At 39.0% G+C, this 22698-nt stretch overlaps 1 protein-coding gene across 3 annotated transcripts in view; it reads left to right on the top strand.

The window, feature by feature from the left end:
• LOC135324820 (calcium/calmodulin-dependent protein kinase type IV-like) overlaps positions 1-22698 on the top strand; it is a 173660-nt gene that overhangs the window by 68345 nt on the left and 82617 nt on the right. For 2 of the 3 annotated variants that reach the window (XM_064501784.1, XM_064501786.1), the window contains one exon: positions 6030-6108. In XM_064501784.1, coding sequence (XP_064357854.1) covers positions 6030-6108 — 79 coding nt within the window. Of the gene's footprint in view, positions 1-6029; positions 6109-13692; positions 13759-22698 lie in introns of those variants that run through there. The other variant, XM_064501785.1, reaches the window with a different exon arrangement.

Genomic DNA, 22698 nt, shown 5'->3' with positions numbered 1-22698 from the left:
ATGTAATTTTCACTTGTGTGGATGCCAGTAGTTTTGTCAGTGACTTTTCTTGTTCTGCCCGAAGCTTTTAACTGTCTTCAAATGGGGCATTTAATTTTGAAGTCTAAGAACAGTAATTTCATTGCTTTAAATCAATTTTGACCTCCTGGTGTGAACATAAGAGAGTGAAGTAATGTATTTTATTATGGTACTTCTATAAACTGTAGAAACACTCAGTATTCTTTATGGAAACCAATATTGGACTTGATCTGTTATTGTACCTCTGACAGCAGAGATTTCTGTGGCTCTGTGCTATGCACAGTTTTCTTGGGACCGTTCATTTTTTCACCTAATTTGATTGGACAAACTAGATTGTGTAATAATTCTGTGACTACATGAAGCACAAACTATTTAAAAAAAATCAATTCAGAACTTAAGCAATTTAATCCAAATGAAATTTGGATGAGATTACATGGAGGAGTGTATTTGTACTGAGTTGATTTGAAATGCATTATAAAGCCTGGGATGAGCGAGCGGAATGAGTGAGTATGGAGATGCTGACCTACTTTGTGAAAGGACAAGTTTTTCTACTTTTAGTGAAAATGCTGTCAGTAACTGTTTCAAATATTTTATTACAGAAACTGCAGCTCCAAGAATTCACTTTACTTGCCTACCTGTGACCAAACAGATGTGTGACTGTGTTTCATTTTTGTTCCCCTTGTTGTTGAGGCAGCTTCTCATGGGGGTGAGGGAGAAGATGCTTTTTCCAACCCAGCTCAAATTGTGTCCTTTCTTGCCTTGGCTCTTCTCTCTCTGTCCATCTCCACAGTGGCTCCCTGCCTGATTCCACAGATTCCATTTTATCCTTTATTGCCTTTATTTGCAAATTCACAATATCACTTCCACCTCCTTAACATCCCTCATGGACGTCTCTGCCTTCATTCCATCTGTGCTGACACCCTTATTTTTGACTTTGTGTACTTGAAATGTGAGCCTCCCTTTTCTCTCGCCTTTGCTGTCTTGACTCCTTAGCACAAGCAGAACCTACCACATTTTCTTCCTCTGTGCGGGGAAATTCAGCTCCATCACCTGTTGGTCTCACAGGTCTGCCTGACCTAGTCAGTCCTGCTTTACTAAACTCAGATACTCGGGTAATGCGTCTTTTCTGCACTGATCAACTGCAATATCTAAGGACTTTAAAATGCAAGTGTCATTCTCTTTAAATGCCATTTTTTTCTGATTCCTTGTTAATTTTAGGATCCATTTACATTATTCTCTTTATTTTTAACAATATGTATACACTTTTTCCACTGCTTTTTACCCTTGTCTTTCTCTGTGCTTCATCTATAGAAGCTACGAATCTTTCATAGCTCACAGCCACGGAGGCAGTCTCTTCGGCTTACCACACGTTCCTTGTTTCGGAGATCCCTGGTTCAGTCCTTGGTGTCAGTGCAGATGTCTGTTTAGTTCTTTTACTTTAGTTCAGGTCCTTTGTGAGCATTAATTAAAATATTATCTGTAATCTGCTTGTTATTTGATATGTTTATATCAAGTATAGTGTACAAGTAACCACTTTTGCTGTTCAGCTTGTTTTAAATATTTAAAATACTTCAATTTCTAAATTAGTGCCATAAAATAATTGAGAATTCAGTAATACCAAGCATTGTAAGCAGAAAAATCATTCAAAATACTCAGTGAAGTGTATATTAAAGGGCAAAAAGTTTTACACGTACATTTTTAATGTTTCAAAGTCTTTCAAATTTACATGGAAAGCAACATGTGCAAAGATCAGTGATTGGATTTTAGTCTGATTTAATGTATTAAGCAGTTTTAATACTTTAAATACTTTAATACTTTAAATTGTTCACACAATCTTTGGACTAATAGCTGAGCAAGTTTATCATGTCAGTGAAGTTTTCTACTGCAGTAAAATTGTAGCGCTGCGGTAGCACTAAACAGTGTGTGTAGCAGCGGTGATATATTTCATATATAGGACATCATGAGGCTTTTCATGAGTTGTTACTGCTCTTAGTGCCATCAGCCCACCATATGGAAGCAAGTATTTTATTGTCCATTATGACCAAGTAGCATCAGTTAAGATGTATACAGCATCTTAAACTTTTTTGTAAATTCAAAAATGGGCAGAAACCCATGATGTAGTAAAGCATATAGTAAAGCATTGTTTGACTTTATTGTTGTTATTTTTTAACATATTCACAGTTACATGCGGGCTTTTAAAAATAAATCTTAACAGAATCATTAAGCTGTTTTCCAGACAGAGATACATATGTCAGTAAAAGGGAATGATGATGTTTTCAGCAAAGCAGAAATTCTAATTTTTACTGTTCTCTTAGTTACTGAACTATCTTCATTTCCAACAACATGCCTTTTTTTATATTGTTCCAGCCAACTTTAAATAATTTATGCTTTGAATTCAGGCTGTCTGTTTTATGCAGAAGAAAGAGATTTGCAAGCACAGAATAAAAGTGGCTTCTCTTTTAAACCTGTGTAAGTAAATAAATATAAATACATAGACACATAGACACAGACATAAATAATGCAATACAATATTTTATTTATTTATTTTCCACCAGCTACAAAGAGGTAAGAGCTGGCAGGAGTAATCTGAAACACATCAGTGCTATCCAGTGGATAGTCCTGTGGTTGGTAAACTCATCTGGAGCATGGGAGACTTCATTTCTGCTTCCTAGTCTGAATGGGGAATGGGTTTGGTTGTCAGTCACACACTGCAGGCTACTTCTGCAAGTGATTATTAGCTGCTCGGGCTCGGAGTGCTCTCAGTTTCTTCTGTTGAAATTGTTCCACATTGTAGGAATAAATATTGCCTGGTGTTGGTATCTCGTGATTATTAAGCTAAGTGCCTTAACTGTTGAGTGTAGGTGATTTCTTTGTGTAACACCATTAATATTATTCACGCGAGGTGGAGCACCAGCTGCAGAGCATGAGACCCCGGGAGGCTCCCAGTCTCGGCCTGCCTGGAAATTCCAGGCTTGCTGCAAGTGGCATGTGTGTTGCCACAGGAATTTTTGATTTCTACGTAGTTCCGTTGTCTGACCAAAAGAGTCAAGGAAATGTTTAGCTGATACAGATCCCAAACCAGCTTCTGAGAGTCCCATTGTTTACAGTCAAGGTTTGATGCTGAAAAACTCAAGATGAGGGCAGAGGTTATATCAACTAGCAGTTCTCTGAGCTTTCCAGTTACACACGCTTCTTGCCCCCAAAGCTTTCCACTGCTTTTTGTTGACTGAGGCTTTAATCACTCAGATTATACTGGTGACCCTCCAAGTCATACAGACCCGGGAAAGCTGTATGTGCTGGTTCAGCAGAAGGCTCGCCAAGCTCCTGCAGACAGCCCCAAGATAAGCAAAGCAAAATGAACTTCTGTGCACAAGGCAGCTCTGTTTGCATAGACATATCAAAAGGAAGGGATCCCCAAAGGCTGCTTGAAAAAAAAAAGAGAGAGAGAGAGAGATACCCCTTATCACCAAAGAGCAAAGGAGTCAGGTCTGCACTTGCAAGAGTTGTCTGCTGAGCTTTGCACCAGCACTGGTGCAAGCAGTTGCCACCCTGTTTCTGACTTCTGGTCCTGTTTTCTAATGTGGAAGAGGAAGAAAAGGTCATGCTGGCTGTTAGCTTGGTGATCTCTTTCCTTGCTGACAGGAACAGATTTGTCAGGACATTCCTTCTTAAATTCCTTTCTCTTGGTGCTGTCATATGCCTCTTTCTAGGACTATGCCACCACTTTTCCAGCTTTGGGTGCAGCCAAATTAACTGGTAAAGCTGGTGCCATGCTAGCCAGCCCTGCTTGATGAGCTGTTCATCTCATCATTAAGCCAGTTCTGTGAAATCATCGAAAATGTTGTAGTGATTGGGTTTCTGTTCATGTGGAAAACTTTTCAGAGCCAAGTTTCAAACTAGTTAAGCAAACACTGAAAATAGAATTACTGAGAGACAGTGATAGCCCTCCATCAACTGTAGCGCATCTGATTGTGCCCTCAATCAAATAAAGCTGTAAAATACTGTTTACATAATCATTTCTAGAAAGTTTGCTGCCTACTTAACAAGAGCATATGTAGATTAATTAGTTTAATTGTTTATATTACACTCTGAATATGTGAAGCAGGATAGAGAAATGATTTGTAGTTTATACAGGGACTTCCCTGTTGCAGTGCTGTAGTGAAATATTGGAGGTGTAAGCCTTATCACAGCAGGTCCTTTTCTTTTAACATTTTCAGTTGTACTTAAAAGATGTTGAGGGTTTTTTCATGTGGTATGTTTTTCTTTTCTTGCTAAACTGAACCATGTGAGAGTTGGCCAAGGAGGAGAAATCTAATTAAATTCATGTAATGATTCTGGGAGTCATTGAGGCTTGCGGTACTCCCACACACTTATCAATACACTATTCTAAGAGACAAATCATTTTAGCATTTGAGCTGAAGAGTACTGTATGTGCATTTGATGCACACAAGCCCTCAGGTGACTGAGCCGTGTAAACCTTGCTGTAGGTGACCTTTCCTGATGAAGAGGTCTTTCTGTAAGGCACATTCTCAGTCAAGTACCAGTTCCTGTGCTCACCCAGGTGCTCAGAAGAGTAAGGGTGTATGTACGTCAAGCACCATCAGGCACCTGCACCGGGTCTGCCTGTGCTGAGGAGAGGCAAGTGCAGAACGTGCATGCAGGCAGCGTGTGAGCCAGTTTTATGCAGCACTGCACCCCACATAATAAGCCTTGTGGCATGGTTTAATGTATATAGGCAAACACGGCTAAATCATTTCTTTGTTTAAAAACGAAGAACGTGCGTGTCGTGCCATAGCCTGTGAGTGTCTCTTATAGCGACTTGGGTTTCTTCTGGTTCAGAGGTGTCTGCAGTGCATTCAACTGTGTGGTGCATATGGCATTCTTTCACTGCAGCGCTACCATCTCTGTTATTCACAAAGTTGTATGTGATAACGGCAGTCCCTTGTAGTGAAAAGATCTGCAGCTACTCAGAACTATCGGGTCCTAAAGTGAGTAATGGAAATCTCGTGAGGACAGATTTGCTTGCTCTATTCTGCATGCTTACTGCTGTCGGTCAGTTCAGAAGTGTCTGAAACCCTGTGCTCACCTGCAGCATTCTAGTGCATCTGTTTTATGGTGGCTGGGGCTAGGATGCTCAAAGACATCTAACAGTAAATGTGCTGGAAGATAAAGTTACCTGAATTATTTGCAACCTTTACAGTTTTGCCACAGTTTTTTTCATCCATTTGGGCAATTCCTATAGTACAGGTCCCTTCCTTGCAAGTACCAAACAGAGCACAGCAAGTAACCCAAGCAGCAGTAACTGACCTGATCTGGGCATCTGAAGGTCATTTAGTCCAACCTCCCACTTGGAGAAGTGTCTTCCAACCAGCAGTTCTGTAATTTTATGTTATGAATGCTCAACCCTGGCGCATTCAAACAAGTGCACCTTGAAGGCAGCTGGGAAATGTGAGCCCAGTCCAGTGAACAAGCTATGAACGAGCACCATCAGTTCCCACCGAATTAAGGAGGAGTTCTGCCTGCTCAGACTGGTCCTAAATTTGCCTAGTTGGGCAACTGTACTCTGTACTCCTCCCCATTACTGCCACCAACATTGTTTAAAAAAAACTCAGCTAATTGTTGCAAATAGATTGCCTTAGCAGAGACAATGTTGGTTGGTACAGATTTGGGCCAGATTACTTTCCTCACTGTCTTAAAGAGACTGCCAGAATGATTCAGGAGCCGAAAAAGATACGACCAGAAAAGTATCTTGAGCTCTTGCAGTTTCTGTTGACTGAATAACCACTGAAGTTCACTGGTCTAATAGAGAGCAGTTTTTACACTGTTTTTGCTTGCACCTTTGGGGAAAAATTGAGGTGTCTTTGCTTCCAAACAGGGAGAAGTAGAAAATGTAGTTTCAGCTGTGACCAACAATGAAATGAGTTAGGCAGCTCTGTTTATTGATGTGTTCAAAGAGGTGTATGTACAACTATTCTTCCTTTTTTTTTTTTTTTTTTTTTTTTTTAATTTAGTGGGGCTACATCCGTTGTCTACAGATGCAGGCAGAAAGGGACCCAGAAACCTTACGCCGTCAAAATGTTGAAGAAGACAGTAAGTTGTTCTGTTTTTTGTTTCGGAATGTTGTTTGGAGGGGGTCTCTTTCTTTGGCTGTGGTTTCTTTTGTGTGGGTGGAGCAGGTTAGACTGAGGACCCCACTGAGATTTGTATTTTCTGTAGCTGAGCTTCTTCTGTTCCTCATGGCTGAAACAGCTTTTAGAGGTAGCAGTACTCTATTGAAAATGCCTTATCCCCATGAATCTTGCTTGTACCTTCATCTGGCATCCTCTGTATAGACATAGATCTGGGCAAAACTTTCTTTTAGGCAAAAATTTCTTCTACTTTTGCCAAAGAAAAGATGCAGATTCCGATTCATTTAACCATTCTGTAAATTCATATTGCTTTAGTACATTGTTTTGCTCAAAAAATATCATTACATGATTTAGCTTTTTCAGGAACTGTTTAAAGCACCAATTCAAAAAGTAAATTCATTTGGACATTTGTTTCAGTTCTGCCAAAAAATCTTTTCTTAGACTCCAGTAGATTTAAATATTTTTAGAGGGTTTTTTCCCCCCTTACAAAACTCCAAGAGAACCAGTTGAGTTGTCAGTTATTTTTGTAGCTCCATATATATCACACTTCTACCACAGTTATTTCTGTGTGCGCTACAAAATGGGTAGTGGAAAGCATGAGGAGAGCCTCAAGAGGAAAGGCTAGTAATGGACTGAGAGACCTCAAGCAGCAGGAGAAAGTGGGAGATGGGGAAGAGCAGTTCCTGTTTCTACATAGAGGGAAAGAGAAATTTGAGAGGAAGCTGGCAAGTTGTGAAGCATGGACATGATTTTTATTCATGAGTCGTTTTGATTCAGTTTGTTCTACTGGTAAATCATCTGTTACCCCATAAAGTTCAGCAGTGTTCACATGTAGCAACATAATGATTGGTGGGTAGGCGTAAACACGTCTAAACGTTGAATGGTCTCTGTGCAAGATGTAATGAGCGGGTTCCCCATGGGTAAAATGCTGGCATTAATTTGTCATCTTTGAAAATAAGCCAAAGTTTAAACTGGCATAGAAATTTAGTTCTGTGCACTGCTTTTGAATTTGCATCTGGTGCATCGGAGGAAGCAGAGCATATGTGAAGAGTTTGCATTGCTTCTGCTTACATACTGTTTTCCCTATGGAAATGCAGAGGACTTCAGTTTCAAGTTTTTATCCATTCCCTATGCCAGCGGATATATAATACATATAGGAATATACTCTCATGATTGTCACTCTGAAACACACTCAGAAAAATTACAGTATTTAAAAATATTTTGTTGCCTTTTTTGGCCTTTGTAGAGATTAATTCATGCTCATCATGGACGTTATTAGTACTAGATCCAACTCTTTGTGTCTCGGAACTGTTCAGTTCAGACTTTTAGCATCCTTTTGGAGCATGCGAGTTATTTTTTTTAATGATAAAAGTGTAGGGCAAATGATGAACAAGAACATAAGGATGTGGTTAGGGAAGTTGTTTGCACAGCAACAACAGCTAAACTCAGTTGAGCCTTGATTATATTAGCAGTGTGGTTAGCAGTGAGTGTAGTTCATGTAACAGGGTGTTTCCAGTGTAGCTGATAGATACATTTTGGGATGTTTTGTTGCATTATGAGAAACGGGATACTATTACATTACTGAGTTTATTTGTACAATTGAGCACATAAAGAGGCCATATTGTAATGCTGTGCCACTGTATGTGTGTGCCATGAATTACAGTAGCGCCAGTTCAGTTTGGACACACAATTATTATCACCAGTGACAGCGTTAACTGTGTGTTAAACAGTGCTCTCATAGCAGGTGGCCTGATCTTTGCACAGTAACCCAGTATAAAAATAACCAAGTGTGGTCCTAATCATGTACTAACATTTTGATTAGCTTAAGCTTCTTGTTGGGTTTTTTAAACAAAAATTACAAAGAACAGGATGGCAGTTCAATAGTGGAAGAAAAGTGATGGGTAAAAAGAGGAGGAACCTGTTGACTGTTTACTTTTGATGCACACAGTCCCACTTCTACAATTCCTGTTTCCAAATGCACATGCGGGAGCTCTGGAGAGCACAGAGAAATTAGAAAGAGAAAACTAAGGAAGATGGTGAAAGAGCAAATTCCTCTGATTTTCCATTCAAACTAACTTTTCATGCTGCTTAAGACAGGACTACCTGGGAAAGGAGGAATGTCCATTAAAAAAAAAAAAAACAAAAACAGATGAGGGTCAGGGACAGAGCGGTCCAGCTTGTTCTGGAGGAGGTAACAAGTCATTTGTGAGGAGCAGTCTGGTAGCTGACTGACAGCTTCAGATCTGTGCATGCTGATCGCTGTGGTGCTATAGTTTAAAGAAAAGCCTCAGGAATCATTATTTTTGTCCTCTGGGAACAGCTTAGCTAAGGAACAAATGATTCTTTGTGAATTGAACTAAGTAGTATACTAGGAACAGACTGCGAAGAACATAAAATGCCTATCAGTATTCTTTTTATTTAGATAATAAGACTAATTTTTCATTTTGGCTGACTAACGCATTGTCATTTAAGAGGAAATAAAATTTTGAGCAAGACATGTTAGCCATTTCTGAGAACATACACTTGCTGAGAGATCTGAGTTCCTAGAAGTTGCTGTAATATCTCTCTAGTATCTAGGTTAAAAAAAATAGTATTCTTAGATCATTTGTACAGTTCTGCTTGTTTTTTCCAATTGCTAATTAAGCCAACAAAGAGAAATTGGGGGAAAATGTTTATACAAAATTTATTTTTGTCAATGAAATGAAGAAATAATTTGGGAATATTTTATTTCATGTTAGAGGTTTAATCGTTCTTAACCATTAATTAAAATTTTATATTGTTCCCAAAGGAGAAAACTCCCCCAACCTTTTTTGTTGGTTCGAAACAGCTGAAATAGAATGCTTCTGTTTTGTTTTTGCTAAATTCAGCCCAATTTGTGTGTAGTTTTGGATCCTTTAAGTTGCACTTCCAGTGAATAAAATGTAGTTCAAGAAACATATACGGTTCTTACCCCTGAGATTTCTGACCGTCAAAGTCAGGAAACTGTCAGGCAAATTAGGACCATAATTTCCAAAGCAGCTGAAAGAGGACAAGAAGGCATTGTCCTGTTAGAAGGGCTAAAGAGGCCAAAAGAAAAGTTGATACACCTAGTAGTGGAAAAAAAAATCTGAGATAATGTATAAGAAATTAGATTTGGAATTGTTGTTAATAGATACAGAAAGAAATATGTTTATAAAACTACACCTATGGGACAGGTAGCTGAACATGCTAAGTCATTTGTCTTTGATTTGCTCGTATACCTTATCCAACCATTCTGCTCAGTCTCCTGAGCATAGATCAAAACATAGGGTTGTGTATTATATATTCGTTATTTGATCTTTACTGTGTTTATTACATCTCTTAAGTTCTGCACAGATAATACATTTAAGGGATTGAATCAGGTAATGTCCTTATGGGGGGAGATCCATTTCATTAAGCAAAAAAGAAGCAGAAGCAGGCAGTTCCATTTGGCACTTCAGGAAAATTCCTCAAATAAACTAGATACAATAAGGAACTGTTAACTGCTTGTTATACCTTCGCAGTTGCAAATATGAGGTTACTTAGCTTTTCACTGCGGAATTTACTTCTTCATGATGACTCAGTATTTAAAAAGAATGAAGTATCTTTAGGATACACTTTACAGAATGATTACTGCTACCCTAAGCAGGGACTTAATAATTATGTGAAATTTATAATCAGTCATTCTAGAAAAGTTGTTGTTGCAAACAACATATAGCACATTGATCCTATGAGAAGAGCACAGGATTCTCGAATGGAGCAAACCATGTTATTTATGGAATGAAGCCTCAGATCTACAGCTCTTTGCCTCCTTTGGCCATACGACAAGAAGGCTAGATAACAGGCACCAAGGCTAGTCTGGAGATTGTCTTGTAGTCTGGGCAGGTAAATGCCTTCTGTTAAAGGCATTAGATCCACCTCTGTCTCAAATATCCTGCACAAGTCTGGACAAGTTGCTTAAAACAATATTAGTGTCACTGTTAAACAGAAGAGATGGTGCCTGTTCTGTGGTTTTGCAGTTGAGATACCGAGGGCCTACATCTTAGATCTACCAAGTGCTAACAACTGTATCTGAAGGAATTTGGGAGCTGTCGTTGCAATAAAGCAACATGCTTTGAAGGAAGGAGCACGAGGTTGTGAGTCAGATGGTCTGGATTTGCGTCCTACTGTATTCTCAATTCATTGTGCCATTGGCCAAGTTATTGACTCTTTTTGTTTCAACTTTTTCACCCATAAAATTGAGAGAGTATTTATTCATTTTGCTTCACAGCAGCGCTTTGAAGGATAGTCTGCTTAATATTCCTAGGTTTTAATTAATATATACTGTCCCATAAGAATTATTAAATATTATGAAATATCACTGTGTATCAGTCAATGAGGCATCCAAATACAGAGATTATTTTGGAGAATTCTCATTTTGACTTCAGTTTTTTTCATATGTGAGCATCCTCCCTCACAGGGTTTGTGATGCTTAACTAATATCGGTGAGGCACTTTACAATTTTTATGAAGAAGCATGCTTCTTGAAGACCGGTTGATGTAGTTCAAAATCAGACAAGCATTCAGCCACATAAACTTTTTCTCAGATCAGAAACAGAACAACGGTTTTCAGGTTATGCATATGTTGAAAATAGTTGTTCTGGGGTTAATCTAATTATGCTAATCAGTTGGACAATTTGCGAACATAAAATAGTGCACACCTGTGCAGCAGAGGAGTATGAGTGAAGGGAATGGTAATGGACTTCTGGCCCTCCCTCCTGGAGCTGCGGATGATATCTAGAGTTAGGGTCTGAAGGAAATTATAGCAGGTTATGAGATCATATATAAAAAGTCTCAGTTGAGTTCATGCTTTTCAGTATTCATCAGAAAAATAAAAGTGACTTTCTAATTATTACCAGAAATGGGAGGTGTGCAATGCAATGGGTGTGGGAAGATCTAAGGCGACTGATGATTTTTGTTGTGAGGGACATTGGCTGTGGCTGTTTGAGAAATGAGGGAGGCAACTGTTTAACTCTGTTGCCCTGGCAAGGTCCCATCCATCTGCTGTTTGTTGGTCCGTGGGAAGTTTCTTACTGGTGATGAGGATGAGAAGGTCTTCGAAGCCCAGACACTGGCGCTTGGGAGGATTTTTTTTCAAGGCATGATTATCTTCTAATGTAGATAGTCATTTTTTTATTATTTTCATCAGTGGGTAGTATATGACAAATGGGCTATAGAGTTGTCTGGGCTCCTCATTTTGTATTGCAGTGAATTGTAGTACTAAGTGGTAGTCAAGAGGCTCATTCAGCCATTAATCGATGTTCTTGGAGGAGTGCCGCTCTTGGCTGAACCTTGCCAATTGACTGAGAAAGCAAGTGTTACAGATGCTTACGCTGAAAAGGGGTCCAGGGACTGTGTATGGCACTTGGAGATGATCGTTATTAGAATTAATAAAACAGGACTTTTGTTGACTTTTTGAGAAAAAGCTGTATATTTGTGGCTATAAAATGAAAATTTCCATCTTCTGCCATCTGGCCTTATGGGAGCTACAGTTTGAATACCTCCTGCCTCTATATTCCTCTAAGCTCAGTATCTCTATAGGCTCCATAACTAGACTATATATACCCTGTGATACTGTAATTTTCAGTACTCTTGCTGAACTGCCATATGAGAGAGAGGAAGTTTAGCTGAGAAATCTGGTCCAGAGAAGAAGATGAAAGACCGAGACAAATGCTCTCATTTGCCTGAAGTACTATGGCAGTAATTCTTTTTTTCCCCAGATTTCTAATGTTTGGAATATCTCTCTGTATATATATATGTGTATATGTATATTTAAAGTCAAATTTTTTCCTCACAAAGCTGGTATTCTTCATTTAAAAAGTCACTTAACACAAAATTCAGTTCTCGATTAAAAAAAATTATCAGTTCTTAACTGTAATGCGTGAATGCAGTGTAGCAAAGTTACATTTGAGTAAGCAGCCATATTTTTCATGGCTATTTTTCCTCAGTTCTTTTATTTGCAGTTTCAGTAGGTTTTTTTAAACATTTCATTAATCTATAATGTTCTAATTTTTTCGAAAAGAAAAAAGAATAGTATCATTTGTAACTGCACATGAAAACAACTGTATATCAGTGTTCACCATTAAAAAGGTTTATTTTTGTCGATCAGGGCATACATTCTTGTGTTATTCACAGACACACACCCCCCATCCATGTTGAGTGTAGGAAATGACTGCAGTGAGTTTTGCCATTAATTTCAGTGAGAGCAGGGACTTGGTCATACCTATAGGCTGTTTCTTAACTACCACTCAACCGATAGTACGAGCTATTACGTATTTAGATTACTTTAGTTTTCCTGGTATGCTCATTTTTAGTCATCAGTGTCATTGGCTGTTATTCATGTGTAGTTCATACTGTTATGTTTCTTCTGAAAGATGAATAAAAGATTTCAGTAAAAATTATTGTCAGTGAAGAAATAAGAAATAATAAGAAATAAGGCACCAAGGCTTTGACTTTCCACTGGTTATATCCAGTTTTCCCTTATATGTAAGGGGAATCTGGCTTTCATGGTCTGACTCTTTACCTTCCTAAAGAAAACTGCTTCTAAATAAAGTCCATCAGATGCATAGTTTGTAAAGAAGCACAGAAAAGTTCATTTTTCATAAATACACAGCAAAAGAATAGCCAACTAAAAGCATATTTGTTCTACAGTAAGATACCAATGGGTTTTTGTTTTATAAGCTGTGAAATTGGACACTATTTAGTGAAAGTGAAAGTTTTAATGAAAAAAAAGCTTTGTAATATGTTATTGTAGTCCTTGGAAAGAAAAAGCAGTTTTTGTCTGTATTGCCAGGACATCCTTCAGAAAAAGAAAAAAACTCACTCTGCATCTGAAAAAAGTGTTCTCTATACATAAAGGTATTTAGCATATAATCTGCATTACAATATATTGTATTATATTGCATTGTAATGCAGATGATGTGTAAAAATCACTTAATGTAGAACAATATTTTTTACCTGTCACCATTTAGATTGAATTGCTGTGTTCTTCATGAGTAAGTCGTCCCTTGGGTTAAGATATTAAGTCAAGACAAGAGAGTATGTATTCTGTCTCTTTCCCCCCCTCCTTCCCCCCCACTGCATTTAATTTACAGGTAATTAGCTAACATTCATTTCTGGTGTTCGCAGCTTATTTTTCAGAAGTATAAAGACAGATTACTAAAAAGAGGAAAATATAAAGCTCAACTCCTTGTGCAGTTTCAAGGAAGCTCGGCCTACTGCATGCTTTGCATTGTTGAGCGAGTACTGAGAAACTAAATAGTATCCTTTAGATTATTAATCCGGTAAAAAAGAAACAATTGATCCACACACACACCTTTAGGTTTGAATAACTTAAGAGGAACTTTCATGAAACAATCTGAGCTGCATTTCTTCCCTCACCAACCTGTCCATGGATGTTTTGCTCTTGCTTGCAGTGATTTCTTCTCCATGGCTTTAAGCACATCTAGAGGAGCTGTGGATGTCTGGTTTGGATGTAACTGTAGAGAAGCAAGACTGGGAATAGGCATGAAATGTGTTACTCCGTGATGATATATTTAACACCAAAAGCAAAGCTTCAGCCATGCAGAAGTGCAGAGGTAAATATTAGTCTATCCGAAGCACAGGTAAATATTAGTCTATCCTGAGATTACAGTCCTTCTCTTTAGAAACCCTTCACTATTTACAGCCTGTTAAAGGTAGTCTAGTAACATGCCTTGGGTGGAGCTGTCCTGCAGGGAAGACAGGGCTTCTGCCTAGGCAGCCTGTCCATGAGGCTTGCACTGGGGATCTTAGAATATCTCCTCCTTTTGTGTTTTAGGATGTCACTGTTTTTAGAAGCCTGTGCTGTGATCCTGTTGTCACCGTTGCAACAGTAATTCATTTTAGGGGAGGGAGATTGAGTTTCCTTGTTCTACACTGTCAAACAAAAAATTAAAGGAAAACTGGGTACATGCACAAAAATGAAGAGAAAAGAGTAGAAGATGAGAAACGACAGCATTTTCTCTGCTGCTGGCAGTTCAGTTGCTGGAATAAAACAAGGACAGCATATAACTTATAACTTAGCATCCTGGATTCATTCCTCTGGCCTGCAGTCAAGTTCTTCCCTAGCCCCTCAGAGGGGCAAATCCAATTCAGTTTTGTAAGAGAGGGTATTTATTTTACTAAGAGCTCCATAATCAGCATGTACTCATTTGGCAAACTGGTTACACACACTAGTGTATTTCAAGATAAAATATATCCTCTTTGGCCGAGCTGGACTCCTTTTATCTTGTGTCCTGTAAAAGAAAGAACACAGGCAGGAATAGAAAAGTGGAGGCAGAAGTTAAAACAACAGTTGTATGGGCAGCAAGACCGGGTACAGGTTACAAAAGAGCCTTCAAAAAATCCTGAAGCTAGCTTCACTGTCTGATCTCTGTGGGGTGTGTGATCTGGTCAAAGCAGCTCTTAAGATCAGAACAAAAGTTCAGTACAAGCTGAACGTTGCAATGGTGATGGCTGCAGGGCTAGAGTATATGGGGGAGGATCATCCAAACTTTTTGCCAAACAGAACTAGCTCTCCATTTGAATTAAGAAGTGCTTCCCTACGAAAAAATAAAAACTGAATAAATAAAAAAACCCTAATAATATGTTTTCCCATAAATGTAAAAATATATATATCTGTTATTCCTTCCCCTTCTTTTTAAGCAGCCTCCTAATACTACTGTTTGTTTCCAGAAAGCTATTCCATTATACTTTGCATATATTGCATGAACAGATGTTTGAAACTTCAACGGGGCTTTTTTTCGAGAACCAGAGTGCACTAATGTGAATACAGTTGAAAGCAGCTGGAAGCCTTTCCATAAATAATAAGAAATAGCTGAAATAACATGCTTTGTTTGTATTTCAGTGCTATCGTATTTTGAGAGAATTCTGATTTGAAGTTACTTTAGAATTGCAAAGATTATATGATATGCTAACATCTCAGGACCTCTAAGCAGTACTCTCAGGAATATCAACCTACAGAAATTTTAATTTTTATCTGCAAGATATATAACACTGATACTCTTTTTAGCCATTTACTCCCCAATAAAATAATAGTGCTACAAGAAGAAATATCATGAGAAGTAGTTGTAGGGTTTTAAACTGAGTAGCACATGTACTAAGTATATGACTTAAATGTAAAAACATGAGAGCATACAAAGTCAGAAGAACTCTGTGGTGTGGCTTTCAAGAATTTGTGGGAAAAATCCTAATTCCTGCAGGTCAAGATGAGGGAGAAGCCAAAAATCTGTTTATCAACACTCTAGGAAAATAATTCATATTACTATTAGGACTCATTTCCGTTATTCTTTTTGGACTATTACTATGTTAGAGATGCAACACCACGGTGAGAGAACACAGCAACATTTCTGTGTTTTGTGGATGGGGAAAACATGAGGTGCTAAGGCAAGCGGCTAGATCTGTAAGGGATTTGTATTCAGGCAATTAGTTATTGCTATTTTGTGCATTCTTGTGCATACTTGTCTTTACGGAGAAAATGCATATAGATAAGTCAGGCATGGGCAAGGCTTTGGGGAAGGCTGCCTCCCATTTTGGTTGCCTTACAGTAGCCAGCAGAAGGAACAGGACCAGCACAGAGGGCTGAGCAGGAAGTGGTGTGTGTTGCATCTCAGCTTTTCTCAGAGAGACAGATATCAAACACTGGTGCAAGAAGCACTCAGCAGAGATGGGAGTTCATAGTTCAGATCTTTTTAGATCTCTAAGTCAGTCCTTTCGAAGGTGGGCAAGGATGAAGATTATGGTAATTCCAGTGCTCTTCTGTATGGTAGCTCTGTGATAAAACACTGATACAGGAATAGGAGATTGTGTTTAGTGTCCTCCACTTCATGAGAGGTCTAAACCATACCAGAGGGTCTGCCATACCAGAAGAATGCCATTATCAGCTATAAACTCTTCCAACCACTTTCTCTCAGGCAGAAACAGCATTCAAGATTCACTGGCTCTGAGGAAAGGGCACAAAAGAGGGCATGACTTCGTATGTGGTTGATAGTTCTTCCTTCTTTCCAATTCTTCATTTTGTTTGTTGATGTTATGTAACCAATGGAGAAAGGGGCGTAGTGTTGGTGGACATCGTGTCTAACATATAAACTGTGTGTTTATAAGCCAGGTCTTCTCCCTCCCATGTCGTGGATATGTGAAACGTGTCCAAAGAGGGACAGCTTTACTAGCATTGAGCTTTGTGCAGAGTTTGTTAGTCACAAAGTTTATGGGAGCACGTTCAGAGTAGTCATTTGTAATGGCGACCTCAGGAAACTTAGTCTGAAGGTCTCAACTAGTTCTCAACGCTGACTAGCTGGATCTCTCAAAAAGCTAAATTAGCCACAGCAACATAAGAACCTAAGGAATCTTCAGGGTTTGCGTTCTTTGGTTTTGGTACCAAAATTCCATCCCAAATCACACTTCATGTGACAGAGGTGTATTTTAGCTCTGGCTGTATGCGAGTTGCCAAATCTACACGTGAATTTGGTGGCAGTAAAGGGAGAGGTAGTTGGGTCTCCTGCAATTCAAATATTCCTCTGTTCTGGTTCAGTTCACATAGCTTACGATTGCCTTCTTTCAACTCAGTCTTCTCCAGCTACTACAAAACTGTACAAAGCATCAGGGAACATAGCATTAAATATGGAAGACGCCCTGTGGCACGTGCACGCAGAATTCGCAGGTTGGATTTTAGTCCAGGCTGCACCATGTTCTTCTGCCTGATCTGTTGGAGAGAGAAGTCACTGCGTGTTCCTGCTGCTCTCAGCCTACTCAGTCTCTGTCCCCTTTTCCAGCGTGGATCATAGATCCTGCAGAGGAGGGAAGTTAATGTGGTATCATGGATGTAGTTGAGACATTCTCCACAGGGAGTGGAGAGATACAGGGACAAAAATAGTCCCATAAATTCTGGCATTATTTATTGATGCATAGCACTAACAAGAAACTCAGCTCAGTTTCTGATCTGTGAAACAAGCTCTGTAAATCAGCTATAAAGCCTTTCTTTCACGTATCTGTCTACTTCTCTTCATCACCTCACTCTGCCCTCTTCCAACTATATCAGTCATTTTTCATTGTCAGTCTCTGAAAAGCTTCTAGCAAGGGATTCTTTCCCTGCTTTCATTTGAAGATCTACTAGTTTTCTGTGTTATTCAAGTTATGAAGTACATAACTTGTATGTTTTAGGCAGTTTTGGGGATAAGAGCTCATTTATTCGCTTACCGTAGGTGTAGAGTTACAGGTGCTATATGCTATCAAACAACACTAAAGCGACTTTGGGGACACTTCATTGCCAGGAGTTGGGGCTGATGTATCAGACGTATCAGAAGACTAGCCTAAGGGGCCTAGGACCAGGAGGTTGCAATTTAATCCACACCTGAAATTGTCAGGATTTCATCCTGCCTGACATATTTTGAACAAATCGATCTCAGTTGATCAACAAACTTGCAGCCAGGTGTTCCACAATCATTATCTATGTTATTACTTACAAAATGGAGTGGCGTGTATGTGGCCACATGGAATAATTTGGTACTGAGGATGGAATTTACAATACTAATGATGGCACTGGCATATCAGACTTTCATTGGGTAACACTGAAGGTTCACGTGAATCTATAATGTGAGTTAATACAGATAAGGATGTGTACATTAGCTTAGCATTTCTGTGCAGTTTCTTAAATTGCAGCGAGCATTACACTTGGCTAATAATGTTAGTAAACGTACTGTATTCCAGATCTTTATGATGGAGTTGAGGAGTCCAAACACATTAGAGTAGCTTTAAGATAAAATATTGTACCAGATGATAGGAAATGTCCTATCACCTAACAGTTCTTGGTTTCTAGAGAGACTGCTATTAAGCCAGACACTCAGGAGAAGTGGCAATATGATTTACTTGTTCGGGGAGAGGGAGGGATGAAGCCTTTACACAGAATGTCGGATGGCTAAAACTGGTTACATCAGTTAAATTAAAAGCTGGATTAATAAATTTTAACTCGGAGGTGAGTTAAGTTTTAAATTTGTAGGTATATAAATGAAAGGCAAGGATGGGCAAGAAAATGGCATGGACATTTTTCTAAATAATCCTGTAAACAAGGGTATTTGAGAATGGGAAATTGTACTTACCTTTTGATCTACACATTATTCTTCTGTTTGAAAAATCTCCACCCCCACCCAGCTCCGGGAACAGCAACAATAGCAGTGTCACACTATAAATAGTGAATAGCTGAAATGAGCAGTGCATGAATACCTAATAGCCTGAAATTTGCTTGCATAAACTGCTCAACATTTATCAAATGTATTTGCAGAAATCTGTATATAAATGAGTCAGGACCAGAAATAACAACCAAATTAGTCAAATAGTTAGACCACAACGTATAATAAGGTCTGCTCATTGAACATGTAACTTGTTTTGAACTCAGTTGTGAAATGTATTGCTGCAAATCACCAGCCTTGTCCCAGCTATAAATGCCACAGGATCTACCTTCACCCCTCTGTGATACCACTAAGTTAATTTGGGTGAGCAGTAGAATCCATCCACAAAGGTTCATGTGCCTTTGGAGAATATTATGTGAATCTGGCCAGCTTTACCGTTAAAATCTTGTGTTACAAAGTGCAGGGCCTGTTAATTGGATAGATCAGCATACAATTTACTACGTTGAAGTCTATCCTTCAATCTTGCAGATCATCTCTATCCATCTGATGGCATGCCTGCCAATGTGACTCTGACCTCGCTGTACAACTGCATTTTGACAAATAGAGAAATGTTGCCCTTCCATTGATAAACTGACATTTGACAGTGCTAACATGCTATCATATGTGGATATTACATTTCTCCTCTTTTTTAAAGCATATGCCTGTACAAGTCCAGTTAATATGTGTTTGCAACCAGCAGGTTTGCAGGTACAGGCAGACATTTAAGCACCTAAATTTGTCCTGATAAATGCAGGCATGTTAATGTGACTTGCAGTAGTTCCATAAAAAAAGGTGTACAATCTGAAGCATGTGCATCAACTGAAAGACTGTGGCTATAAATTAGAAGTGTGGACATGTGCCTAAAGACAGAAAATATTATTTGCTCTAATAAATAGTCTATGTTTTTTGAATTAATAATACAAGTTGACTTACAAAGTCTCTGTAAAAATTGTCAGGAACATACAGAGTGAAAACTCCCTGCTGAGTTTATAGAAGATACTGCAGGACTGTGCAATTACCACTGTGCTTTGTTGTATTGTTTGATTTTTTCTTCAGGGACCTCATGTTCAGCTTGAATAGAGATAGAGCCAGAATAGTCTGCCAAGCTTAAAAGACCAAAAAAAAAAAAAAAAAAAAAAAGAGAGAGAGAGAGAGAGAGAGATTTTGAAACTTTTTTTTTTTTTAACGAAAATGTTAGTCCACTATGAGTACAGAGGTTGCTGTCTTACAAAGAGAGAGCTGCTGACCTTGCTGAGGAGGTCAAGCAAGAAGGGCCCCTAAAACATAGGGGGAGTCTGTTTTCCAGAGACTCATTTTTGTCCAATAAAAACTCACCCAAAGAAGCAAATCACCTGAAGTTGATGTTAAATAAATGCCTCATTTAGAACAAAGTAGTAATCCTTTATTTCAGAAGGGTCAGCTTTTTTAATGCTGATTTTATCCTCTGTCTGCTGCTACGCTGGTCCACTGGTTACTAAATTACACCAGAATAGGTCAGAAAGATAGACTGGATTACATATAAAGCATCTATTTTCATTTGTGCTGTATTTTTTTTCCTGCTATACTGCTTTTTGTATCCCCCCCAATATTCTTTATTATTTATGGTGAAAGCTGACATCCAGATCTTCCATTGATACGTAAACCAGCTCAGAAACATGTATTTCAATGGTACTATGCAGTTTTGTACAGATTAAAAAACCCCACACTGTGCCTTCCTGGAGGCAATAGCACATACATTCAGAAGTCCTCTTTAGAGTGTTTTAAGTCCTGAAGTCTGAAAAGCTTTCCAGGAAGATATTCTGTGTATGAGTGCTGATGGAGCTGGCATTAAGCTGGAATTTCTTGTTACCCAGGACATGTTGAAAATACAAAACAAAAGGTAAAACTGAGCAGAAAACGTCTATTTTGAGTCTTTGTCTTGTGAAGGAATTCTAAGTTTTATTTAAATTCAAACTTGACAACTTAATTTCTCCTTTCCTGACATTTCAGGAGAAGCTGGGAAACCCCCTGGCCCATTGCATAGGTATGAGAACCTGGGAACAGACCTCTTAGACCACCAGAGAATAGGCAGCTCTGCTTCTGGGTAGTCTGTGTGTGTAGTCTTTAATATTTCAGTTTAACTGTAAGAAGAAAAAATGATGACAAAGTAAAAAGAGTAATTAGCAATTGATACCATGAAATATGGAATAGGGTTAGGCTATAGCGTAGTTAGTTTAGCTCAGAAAAAAATAAAAGTTATTTCTTAGGAACAGTTTTAATATAGTGTAGCGGCAAGCCAATAACCATTTTCAGTGTGCTCCCTGCAACCATAGCGAAATACACGCTCAGAGCCTGAATCGTGGGTTCGATAAAACATTCATTTGCTTAAATTAGAGGTATTCCTGTGAGTCAATGAGCAGGGTATGAAATAAGGAGCAGCGGTGAACAGCCCGGGCCCCCGGTTGTGGCTGCCCTGCAGTGTGGGCACGTGTGACCAGGCGTGCCCGTCCGCGGCTGCAGGGCCCTGCGGGAGGACGGGGCGGAGAGCAGGCTCGCAGGGTCCCAAATGCGCTCTACGCCTTGCTTGCTACCGTTTTGAGGGGCCTGGATGTGTGCCGGCCACCTACCTTCTCAGGATAGCACACCGTACTGTGAGGAAGAAACTAGATTAATTTGTTTACAACGATAGTTCATTTTATTTCAGGTTTGATTTAATTCAGGTAAGAGCAACGCTTGCTCATTTCATGTTTGTAGCATCGCTCCACTTCATCTCGGGGCATGGAAACACTGAAGAATCTCAGCTCTCATTACAGATTTTTCCAGCCCTTTCCTTTGCTAATGTAGTGCAACATTTATGGTTGACTATAGATCTGGTGCTGCTTCACTGACGGACCAGCATCAAGTTTCGAAGATCCAGTGTTTTTAAACATGTATCTGTAAAATACGTAAATGCCTAATTCCAGAGAAGTGAAATAATTGCAGGGAAAAGTGCTAGCACATCCAGAAATAATGCCATTTCTATGTAGATGTTTTAATGTAAATTAAGGGATTGGATAGTTTCATTCACCCGCACTTGCAAATGTTGCCCTAACTTTCTGGGCCTTGGTTTCATTATGCATGAAGTACCCTATTAAAGCTGCTAATCCCATTTCTGTCAGTCTGGAAACAGGACATATGATTGCTGTTTTGAGTGTGCGTATCGTGCCACCATCTGTCTAGTGAGCTCAGGTAACAGCGAGGCCGGGGTCTAGGCTGCAGTACAGACAGCCGTTTCAGTTAAGTACTCTGGGTTCTTGGGCTGCCGCTTGGTTGCAAATTCAGGCTGCCGGATCTTCGCTGCTATAGCTACTTTAGCTGATTAGGTTAAAGGCAGCATTCAGGTGCCTACCTGTGCTGCAGTCACAGCTCCCGATTTACTTATTGACAAAAGCATTTGGGGGGGCACTACAAGCAGCAGAATAAGGCAGTAGTATATCACTCCTCAAAACCATTCTTGCTAATTTATTGTGTTTTAGCACTTCGTGCAGATGGCTACACAGATAAGCCATAGCAGCATGTAAATGTAAGTTCTAATAATCACAGACCAACCAGAAGTTTCTTGTGGATTTTTATCTATGGGCAGTGAGAACTTCATGCCTAACTAAGGTCAGTGGTGAAGAAGAGATAAATAACTGTGTCAAGGTGACCTGAAAAAGCACTTCTAAAATTGAGGTGGACATACCACAGCAGAAAGGCAGATTGCTGTTTCTTAGGTTCTGTCATAACAAATGCCTTTTGATTGCTTGCAATATAAAGCTTGCAAATGGAAAATACAGTTCAGTCAAATCTCACCGGTGTTAAAATCACCCAAATGTGGCATTCACACAACATGGTACAGAACTAATACAAGTTTTTCACACAGAGAAAAATAATCTTGTAAGTCAGCATCAAATGATACTAATGAAACATCTGACCAGTAGCATACGCTGGTCCATTTAGCGTAGACTAAAAACAAAGAACAAAGAAAGCTTGTAGAAGAATAATAGCTAAACTGGTAGAACCAGGGCATGTCTGAAAGTTAACATTTGATGTTTTTCACTTTACAAACAGACCAACTCTGCTGCCTTTATATTCTTGATTGCAATATACTCACAAATGATTTCACTGACAGTCCTGTAAGTAATGTTCATTTAAGGAAAGCTCAGACAGATTGTTACGTATCGTGCTGCATGTTTAAATCCAAACAGAGAGAGAAAAATAGTTTGCAGGTCAGATATTAAATCCGCACAAATCAAACCACTGTATTTGATCTATACAAGCATACTTGATTTTCCCAAAGATTTGTGGTAACAGGGTATTTTGGAAAATTGCACAGAT

This window comes from Dromaius novaehollandiae, chromosome Z, assembly GCF_036370855.1.
Source record: "Dromaius novaehollandiae isolate bDroNov1 chromosome Z, bDroNov1.hap1, whole genome shotgun sequence".
NCBI classification, from domain to species: domain Eukaryota; kingdom Metazoa; phylum Chordata; class Aves; order Casuariiformes; family Dromaiidae; genus Dromaius; species Dromaius novaehollandiae.
Note: the sequence above shows the minus strand (reverse complement) of the source record. Positions and strands in the feature narration are given on the sequence as shown.